The sequence below is a fragment of the Debaryomyces fabryi genome, assembly GCF_001447935.2.
Source record: "Debaryomyces fabryi strain CBS 789 chromosome Unknown contig00234, whole genome shotgun sequence".
NCBI classification, from domain to species: Eukaryota; Fungi; Ascomycota; class Pichiomycetes; order Serinales; family Debaryomycetaceae; genus Debaryomyces; species Debaryomyces fabryi.
The window spans coordinates 1-10,004 of record NW_015385660.1 but is presented as its reverse complement, the minus strand read 5'-3'; the positions used below and the strand labels follow the sequence as shown (position 1 = coordinate 10,004).

Sequence of the window (10,004 nt, the reverse complement as noted above, 5' to 3'; positions counted from 1 at the left end):
CCTATATTTTTAGCCAATGCACAAGGAATAATAAATATAACTCCTAAGAATAATGTCACGACGTAAACTGGCTGTCTACCAATTTCTTCTGAAACAGGTGCAAATACACATGGTCCAAATCCAAAACCAAGAACAAACATGGTAACCGAAGCTAAAATAACAACTTCTTCACTAACCTGAAAGTATTCTACTGGGCCACCAATATCACCTGTGACAATAGCAGAACCTAAAGCAACAACGAAACAAATTGAACCTAAAACTGCTGTGTAAATCCATTTCATAGTTTTTGTTTTGTTCATTGGGTTTTTCTCATCACCGGGCACAAATGTCACTAATCTTATGCCAGTTTCTTGGTCAACAGGATATTTCCATGGATCCTGCTCATTGAGAGTGGAGTTAGGATCTGGGTGGGTCTCTATTTTTTTTATATCGTAAGGCTCTTCTAAATCACCTAATTTACCTGCACCTTCTTCTAATTCTGTGACAATTCTTTCCACACCTCTGTTATTAGTAATTAACCTTTCCAAGCTTTCCTTGTCTTCGCTTCTACTGTTACTTCTGCTTCTGAGTGAGTTTGGTTTTGCATCATCACCTTCATATCTATTCACTTTGTCGCTATTGATACTCGCATCATCAATAGTAGTTGAACTATTATCTTGAAATTCTGAACTTGTCATTCTGATTATATTCACTTATCAATATCATATTCAATTACCCTTAAATGGTTAAATCGTAGTCAATTTATACTTATGGAACGATTTCTTTTTTCTCTCTATGAATTAAATTTTATTGCCGATACCGATCTACCGGTGGGAGATTATTATCTAAGCAAATAAGTTTTTCGACGTGACACCATAAAGTATGTGTTTGTTTCTCCCCAGCTGGAGCGGTTAGGGTGTCTAGAATGTATTATCTGGAAGTTTCTTGATCATGTCAAGTAGTACTAGTAACAATGGTTCAATCATGAAGAATATTTGTTTTGCTTGAAAAATTTACTATGTTATTCTGTGAACTTAGAAATGATAGGGATTGTCGGCAATTGTAAACCGAATAATATACAATTAATCAGATGTAAATAAAAACTGTACGCCATATGTGTTGTGGGTATTGTAAATTAAGCGGCATAAAGCGTCGCTATAGCCGTTCCAAAATCTTAGCATCGGAAGTCGGCTTTATGCGGGATTTGTCGCACGGCTGGAGAACGAAATTAGAATGCGAATGCGCTTCACGCATATACTCAATCAAGCTTAAATTGTATTTATTAAGACTAACCTTCGGGAGAGGGGGAATAATCATTTAATTTGATTGCTTGAGAAGGTAATATACTAGAAATACAAAGCTTCTACACGCAGGGAATAATTGATCCTTGATACGGTTAGGACACAAAATAAATGATATTATGGATCTCAGTCATGCAGGTTTGAATGCCTGCGATACTCTAAAAGTATTTGATTTTGTTGGCTAAATGTAAAGATCATCCTGGATCATTTTGCTACAAAGACATTGAAATCCATTTCAGATACTCTAGAATATTCAAATCTATAAACTATACAAACTAATATGAATATCTAAAATTTCTGTTTTGGATATCCGTTAAATCCAAAAATTGGTAATTATCTTGCAATTTCTCTTGTGGCTCGTTATCCCTCTTCTCGTTTTCCTTTTTCGATAAATATCCAACCAAGAGAGCCAAGGGGATAGAAGCAACCTGTGTGACTAGAATAGCGATTTTGGCGGGTACATAGCCCGGGAAATCTTTTGCCTGAAACATTTGGGGCCCAAGAAGAGATGATAAACTAAAGACAATCATTGTCAATGCATTTCTAAACATCCTTTTGGTGTATCCCGCCGTGTTTGCACTATTCCATGCATAGATCAAAGTAATTGAAGAAGATCCACTGTACAACAAATAAAGAGCTAGCAAATTCCCAATTTGTTGTGTTACAATGCTCGTAGACAAAAGGACAATAGCCCCGATAATTGAGGGTATAAACATTGAAACAGTAATATAGGTTCTATGTCCATAGCGAGAAACAAGTTGTGTTGATATCACAATAATAATAATAATAATGGCTCCTAATGGAATTTGGAGTAAAGCTGTCTTATAGCCATCGAAACCAAATGTTCCAATAACCGTAGCACTATAAGTCCCTATGGCACCTGTAACAATCTGCGAGGTTCCCGTAAGAAGTAGCATTGGCCAAGTCAACTTATCTTTAAATACTAGTTCATAAAATTGTTCTCTTTTGAACTTCTTATTTTCTGTACCGGTTTGATTCTCTCTGATATGTTCCAAAACCAACACTTTTTCATTATTATTCAAAAACTTTGCACTAACAACATTATCCGGTAAATAGAACCACACAAAAATTCCAAATAATATAGTAATTAAGCCCACTACTAAGAATAATATCTGCCACGATTGAAATTCAGTAGTATGAATGTGTTGAAAGCCAAATGACAATAAGGCACCCACTATAGTTGCAGTACCTGAGTTAATACTCCAAATGCCCATTCTGGCCACTTGTTCCGACTTGGTGTAATACATCCCACTAATGGCTATAATTCCAACAGCAGAGCTGCTTTCAAATATACCTAACAATGTTCTCACAATCATTAATGAAGCGTATGTCTTGCAAGCAGCATGGCATGTCAAAACAATACCCCATAAAACAATGCAAATACTAAAGGCTCTAGAAATTGGAAATTTCTGTAAGCAATACGAAACGAACGGTTCGGCAAAGATATAAGACGCATAGAATATCGTACTTAAATTTGAGAATTCGTTTCCAACTAAATTCTCCTTAATACCCATAGCAGCCGAATAATTTAACAAAGTCTTATCTAAGAATTGTAAGAAATAGATTGCACATAGCAATGTCAATATCCTAAGATCAATTTTGCGTAATAGCTTTGGGGGTAATTCGGTATTTTCAATATAATCTTTCTCTTCCCTTTTCAAGAATTTGAAAGCAACATCGTAGTTACTAGTGTCCGATGTGTCAACGTCATGTAACTCTTCATCGATCTCATGATCTTTTTCAATATCACTCATTATATGAACTTTTCAATTTCAATATCCTATTGATCATCTGAAAAAGGGAAACCATACCTTATATATGCTTATATCAATTTCTTTTACTATTAGATTCCTCAAATTAAGAACCAGAACTATAAGCGCATATTCGAAATTTTTTACTTAATTTCGCAGCTTCCAATATTATTGCATGGATGTGATACTGCCGTATCTAAGTATGTAATTCAAAGTAGTTTACAAGTACAAATACATAAAGCTTGTAATGCTGCTCTATTATTGTTCAGAAGAGATGATTACGAAAGTTTTTAGTACAGAATTTCAAAATAGTACAGTTTCTAGCATCATTGAATTCCGCCATTAACCTTTGTTGAAATTTTTCAATAATTTCAAAATTGTATCTTTCAATAGTATGGATGTTTATAATATGTACCAATACACTTTAATGCGTTTGTTACTTTCGTTATTATTTTCTGGAAACTGTAAGTTATTATCGGATATATGATTACGCAATGCAGCGTTCTCGATCGCACACAAATTAAGGAACTGAAAAACTATCGGTTCATATTTTGAACATATCATTTGAAAACAAGGATAAAAAATGTCAGACATTTACAAGTATAGCTTAGAGGAATTAGACCAGTTGGAAGGTGATGAAATAAGATTGGAGAAATTTGATAGCACTGTATGCTGGAAATTGGGCTCAATTGCAAGAGACTTATCTCTTGAAAGATATCCTAAGAAGGCAGTTGTCATTGACATTTCATTGTCTTCTGGGCAAGTATTATTCCATTCGGTTACTAATGATGGTACTGCATTAGATAATGATCAATGGATTGCAAGAAAAAAGAGAACAGTATTGAGGTTTGGTAAATCAAGTTTCTATATTGGTCAAAAGCTTAGAATCAAGGAGCTTCCCATGGAAGAAGCACTTTTTGTTTCACCAATTGATTATGCCAGCCATGGGGGCAGTGTCCCAATCAGAGTTAAGGGTGTTGATGGAGTTATAGGTACATTAACAATCAGTGGCTTGGCCCAAGAAGAAGATCATTTGTTGGCAATCGAAGTATTAACTAAGGTATCCAAGAATTGATGTATTCAATACTGGTGAATTTTTTTATAATTTCTCTCTTGGGTATTACCTGGAGTTGCGAGTATTATATTATGTGAGCTATCAACTTAATTGATTGGTTTAATGCTGGATATTTTACACTTCTGCACCGAAATTCCATGGTAATTAATTTTAGTAGTAATAAATATCATTAACTACACCAATAGAAAAATATATACGCAATATATTGGATCTTTTACATACGTATTACTAACCAGGCAACTATTTATATCCATACTCGGACCAGCTTTTCAAGACCTTTTCTTTAATGGACTCATCATAGCCATCAAAATCACAAGTAATGAAGTTAACACCTTCAGGCTTGTATTGGTTGGGAAACAAACAATCTGTTACACAATTTCCTCCCTTTAAGGTTTTAATTCGTGGTCCTTGACTGATGAATGGTGCCAATGGGAAAGAGCGAGAGTCTTCAAACATATATTGGTCATCTCCGGGTGTATGTCTCGTCGCATAAGCCCAGAATAATTTTCTAAAATCGAATATGTCAATATCGTCTCCAACTAGGATTATTTCATGAATAATGAAACATGGTTTTGAATTATAATAGTATTCACCAACAAGCTTACAAAATTCTTCACTATTGGTGTTCAATTTAACAAGCTCTGTGGTATTCACTTTAAGAGCTAACCAAAGCGCCACACCCTCATATGGAGTAAATGCTTCCATAATAACATTTTTTAATTTAGGGTGCTCCAAAGCCATCTGTTTGCATTCAGCACTAACTAAGCCACCAATTAATGTATGTGTTTCGTCTGTGCATAAACCTGGATTTGAAACTGGCAATATAGCATTATCTCTATATGTTATGGTTTCAACGGCGTACAATGGACAAGGGTGTCCATGTCCAGGGAAACAATATCCATGCATTTCTCCAAATGGACCTTCTTCAACCATCTTGTTTAAATTCAAGGTACCTTCGAAAACCATTTCAGAATCAGCAGGCACTTGCAAATCATTGGTTTCACACTTAACTACGCTTAACGATTCGCCAACTAATGCACCTATGTAATCAGCTTCTGTAGCATCTTCTGGAATGGGCATTGAGCTAACTAGAATAGACGCAGGTGGCACACCAAAACATAATGCAAATGGAATTCTATCACCCTTACCAATTTCAGCCCATTTATCAGCAACCTTTCTAATATGTTGCGGATTAATTACCAATCCTGTTATGTGCTTGTCATCATGAATCATTCCTCTGGCGATTGACCAATTTGTCCAGCTCTTGTCAGGTGTTTGTAACACAAACATTCCGTAGGTCTGAATATACTTACCTCCATCCCCATGGTGTAATGTAGGTGCAGGTAATGCGTTTAACCTAATCCTATCACCAGAAATCTTGTTCATTTTACAGGGAGCTGCCGAAGCATCTTCTAACAAAATGGGTGGAATTGGTTTCTTGGTTTTGGCTTCTATCAAGTAGTCAATAATCTTGTTCATAGGAGTCTGTGAATCCAACCCTAAATGATGAGCAATTCTAGCATGATCATTACCTTTTTTTGCATCTCTTAAACCACCAAGACAGCCTGCAATGTCGAACAAATTGTTAGGATCTGGGTTTTTAATGTCCTTCTTCAAGTTTTTAAATAATGGCACTGGTAGCTTTTCTTCGTAAACTCTTCTCATGATAGCACCTACCTCCAAGTTTGGGTCGCACTCAGTGGTTATCTCTATTAAATCATTCTCATTTTTGAGAACTTGAAGGAAATCTCTAAATCTTAATTCAGGTCTTAAGTCGCTCATATTGATTTTAAAGTAAACTTCTTTGAATGAAACTCTTGGGCAAATGTAAATAAGAAACGAAATTTGATCTATTTATGTTGCTACCATTTGAGGTATTAAAGATTTAGTTCGACGTAAATGCGCAAATAGGTAGTCGTAAAGGCCGATCATTACCGATATTCTCACAAAATCGCGCAACATTGAATCAACAGTGCTTAGTATATCATCAATTAAATCAATTATATAAGTCCCGATCAACGGGTATGATAGCACGGTATATGGTTTGAGTTGTAATCAAATGTAGCCGAAATTGGAATATGAACTAGACTTTCGAGTCTCTAAATTCGATGTTTTGATAGCTGCATGGGTGCAACAAAATCGCGCATAAAAATCTCGGTGAGAGCCTAATCCAACGGTTTTTGATCTGCCTTATATATAAAGGATATAGTTTCGCTAAATCGAATGCAAAATATTTTTTCATTCATTTAGCTAACAAATATTATGCTGAATCGTGTTATAAAAGCATTTACAAACATGCTGTATAGAATAGAAGGTCCTAGATCATTGATAGCATCTATTTATACAGGTTCAAAGTTGCCGAAAGTAATTCGGCCCTTATCAACGTCATCTACTATTAGAAATAAAAATCTAATCAGGGATTATGAACAGGTCTCCAATGTAATATACCAGAATCAGGATATTGGATTTTATTCTACAAGACCAAAGAGAATAGTTGTGGCAATAACTGGGGCTACAGGGATTGCAATCGGAGTAAGAGTGTTGGAATTACTAAAACAATGTAATATTGAAACGCACCTAGTTATATCCAAGTGGGGTATGGCTACAATGAAATATGAAACAGATTATAATATGGAAGATGTAATGGCGCTTGCTTCAAAAGTGTACACGGCTAGAGATGTGAGTGCACCAATATCGTCGGGGTCTTTCCAGCACGACGGAATGATTGTAGTGCCGTGTTCGATGAAGACATTGGCTGGAATCAGGATGGGATTTACAGAAGACCTTATTGTGAGAGCTGCTGACGTTACCTTAAAGGAAAGAAGGAAATTATTACTAGTTACAAGAGAAACACCGTTATCTGATATACATTTGGATAATATGTTATATTTATCAAGAATGGGGACAATTATCTTTCCCCCAGTACCTGCATTTTATACAAAACCTAGAACTGTGGAAGATATTATAGAGCAGAGTAGTGGAAGAATATTAGATTGTTTTGGGATTGATACAAATAGCTTCCCACGTTGGGAAGGTGTTAAAAATACTAAAACACTTAAATAGCATTAAATATCGCCTTACGTTCATTTAACAGATTTACCAAAGTAAAAAGATTTGACCCCAGTAATTGAATATTAATAGTAGTATAAAAAGCAGGTTTATAAACGAGCAATATTAGCAAAAAAAAGTTCTATTTTTATACAGCTTGAAACATATCATACATAAATATAAACGAATACCATCAGCATTACATCACTAAATTACAATTCATAGATTCAATCAGATCCTCCAATACCAGCTATATATGCCAAAGACCAAGTTCTCGACATACCATTATCTATCAACGTATTATCCCAATCTTTTCTTGAAAACCATTTCCATGATTGCTTAGGATTAGTAAGAGAAAAATTCAACATTAATATGCCTTTCCAGCCATCAGTGATTTGGTCTATAATTCCTGCCAATTTCTGGTCCCATTCCTCTTGAACAAAGTCCCCATTTCTAATATAGGATGAGACCGGCGTGATTGGTAGCATATGGATTCCATGAATCCATTCATCTGCAATTTGGCCTCTACCAAAGTAAGTTGCAAAATCAATCTTATTTTCAAAAGAAATACCCGCAACTTTATTTTTAATAAATCTCTTAGGTTGAATTTTGTTATCATCAGAATATAACATGTACATATTCATTGATCTCTTCATAATTGCTAACATTAAGTTTGCTCGAACTTCCATATTCGAATCCTTAATAATCTTAGCAAAAAGTTTCATACCATATGCGAAATGATAATCTTCTGATGAAGACTCTTCATCTTTTCCATCGCCCGAAGCAAATATACCATGCGCAAAAGAATGTCCATGATACCAGTCAAATGACCTTGACTGAGGGAAGTACTTGTCATCTTTAGAGGGATTGGCAACGTCCCTAAGTAATGTCAATGCATAGTTAAGCACTAAATTATCATTTTTATGGAGCCATTCATTCTTTCCGAAAGATTCATCAACCTTCGCTACGAGAGCAATAGCATGAATATGATACCCATAATGGAAATGATGGTCATTGTAATTTGAGTTTCCAAAATCGGCGCCCGGTTCTGCGGAAGATATTAATCCTTTCCAGGACAAATCATAGACTAATGGGAACTTCTGATGATTGCGAGCAAATATTTCAATTGCTTCCTGTACTTTGGGAAGGATAGTGGAGGTTAATTTATCATCTTGCAATATAAAATGGCAAACATACGCAATGTATGCAAATTTGTCTAAAATCTTTCCCGATGTATACATAGAATCTATATTCGCCATACCGACAACATCTTGTTGAACTTCATCTTCAGCAGCGGTCCTTATTATATTCTTCGCCCCCTCTGAATATGAAGGTTTGCCTTTAAAAGAGCTAAGAGAAGACCATGGTTCCCAATTAACAGCTACTGGTAAATCTGTTTCTTCCATAATCAATTCATTAGTGGCATATGCCTTCATCAAACCTTTGGTTGTTGAATCTAATTCCAATTTCGTATCTCTTTTCTTTATTTCGTTAGTTAACACTTCTTGATGATGCGGAAGACACCAAACAATACCATTTCCTGACTTGGAACTACCCTTCATTCCATAGATAAATTTGTATTGGCAGATTTTGCCATCTCCTGAAGTGCATGATCCCTGAAGATGACAAGAGTCGGCGTAGATACCACAGCTATCATCATAAAATTTTGATTCACCACGACAAATCTGAATTATAGAATTACTGGAAACTTTATCGGCAACTATATGATTAGGATCTTGCAAATTTAGCTTTATGCTAGTATCGCCAGAAACGTATAATGACCAAACAACTTGATTAAACAAAGTCACTTTGTATTTAGTAACGTTACCAACCAGACCTACGTGCTTAAAGTCTTGAACACCAACTTGCGAAGCGATCACAGGCTGTATGTTGTTATAAATAGCAGTAATGAATCCCATTCCATGGACAAGTGGAACAGTGACGTTTTTGTTAGCATCATTATCCAAGACAAGTTTAGATGTAACTGATAATTTGTTGTGATTTTCTAATTTTACGCTAACATTGTTATCCCTGAAGTTAGCCCCAGATAGAACAAAAGATTTAATCTTGGGTGGATTAAAATAAAATTGAGCCGGGTTGGAATCTGGGTCTGGCCCGAATACTCTTTGCGACGCATCAGTGTGGTTGAAAGCAAACCCCACGTCTTGATCAGGATCCATGGTATACCAAAGAGAATATGGTAATGTCCATACTGGAAATGTTTGGTCCCCTAATGTTAAGTTATTTGAAAAGTTATTAGTTTGGACTGGATCATCCGATTCTCCACATGAACAACCTTGAGGTGGTTGAGCATGTTGAGTTCTCTTGAAAATTGATGGAGGTTCCGAAGTAGCAATAGGTTTAGCGAATATATCGTTATCAGCTGCAAGTGGTACTTGTGCGTTGTCATGACTAGGTTGGTATGCTTTCTCTTGGTTAGGATACGATTGCTGAGCTTTGTCGGCACTTCTACCTCCTCCTTTAGCTCTATTTTTTTCCTTCAAGGATTGGTCAATCTTTTTAATTGCATTCTTCAAGTCTGAAAATCCCATTTTTATTGAATAAAGATAGCAATTGCTTGGATATGAGAAGAAAAAAGTGTATTTTAATATATGACTTTACGTGTAAGGTTTGAAATTATGATTCGACTTATATACCGGTATGGACTTATTGTTTCTTAATTCACTTGAATATGACATTTATATGTGTTGATCTTACGCGCTGCCAACTTTGCAATAGAGTCGAATTGAATCTTCTTTCTATTAGCGTTTCTCCTTCAAGGGAATGTGTCTCTGCAACTATGAACTATTCCGAATTTGATGAGTTTAG

General features: G+C 35.6%; 6 protein-coding genes across 6 annotated transcripts; 2 read left to right on the top strand and 4 right to left on the bottom strand.

The window, feature by feature from the left end:
• Positions 1-22: 22 nt before the first annotated feature.
• On the bottom strand, positions 23-677 carry AC631_05593 (uncharacterized protein; the record flags this gene model as incomplete). The annotated part of the gene is made up of 1 exon (XM_015614422.1): positions 23-677. A coding segment is annotated over one exon (655 nt), but the record flags the coding sequence as incomplete, so codon positions are not given.
• An 878-nt stretch (positions 678-1,555) lies between these two features.
• Positions 1,556-3,055, bottom strand: AC631_05592 (uncharacterized protein; the record flags this gene model as incomplete). The annotated part of the gene is made up of 1 exon (XM_015614421.1): positions 1,556-3,055. The coding sequence occupies one exon, from the start codon at positions 3,053-3,055 to the stop codon at positions 1,556-1,558; it is 1,500 nt and encodes a 499-aa protein (XP_015464754.1).
• A 580-nt stretch (positions 3,056-3,635) lies between these two features.
• On the top strand, positions 3,636-4,127 carry AC631_05591 (uncharacterized protein; the record flags this gene model as incomplete). The annotated part of the gene is made up of 1 exon (XM_015614420.1): positions 3,636-4,127. The coding sequence occupies one exon, from the start codon at positions 3,636-3,638 to the stop codon at positions 4,125-4,127; it is 492 nt and encodes a 163-aa protein (XP_015464753.1).
• A 240-nt stretch (positions 4,128-4,367) lies between these two features.
• On the bottom strand, positions 4,368-5,909 carry AC631_05590 (putative phenylacrylic acid decarboxylase; the record flags this gene model as incomplete). The annotated part of the gene is made up of 1 exon (XM_015614419.1): positions 4,368-5,909. The coding sequence occupies one exon, from the start codon at positions 5,907-5,909 to the stop codon at positions 4,368-4,370; it is 1,542 nt and encodes a 513-aa protein (XP_015464752.1).
• Positions 5,910-6,422: 513 nt separating this feature from the next.
• Positions 6,423-7,190, top strand: PAD1 (phenylacrylic acid decarboxylase; the record flags this gene model as incomplete). Its single annotated transcript, XM_015614418.1, has 1 exon — positions 6,423-7,190. The coding sequence occupies one exon, from the start codon at positions 6,423-6,425 to the stop codon at positions 7,188-7,190; it is 768 nt and encodes a 255-aa protein (XP_015464751.1).
• Positions 7,191-7,402: 212 nt separating this feature from the next.
• On the bottom strand, positions 7,403-9,727 carry ACF2 (Acf2p; the record flags this gene model as incomplete). The annotated part of the gene is made up of 1 exon (XM_015614417.1): positions 7,403-9,727. The coding sequence occupies one exon, from the start codon at positions 9,725-9,727 to the stop codon at positions 7,403-7,405; it is 2,325 nt and encodes a 774-aa protein (XP_015464750.1).
• Between the last annotated feature and the right edge of the window lie 277 nt (positions 9,728-10,004).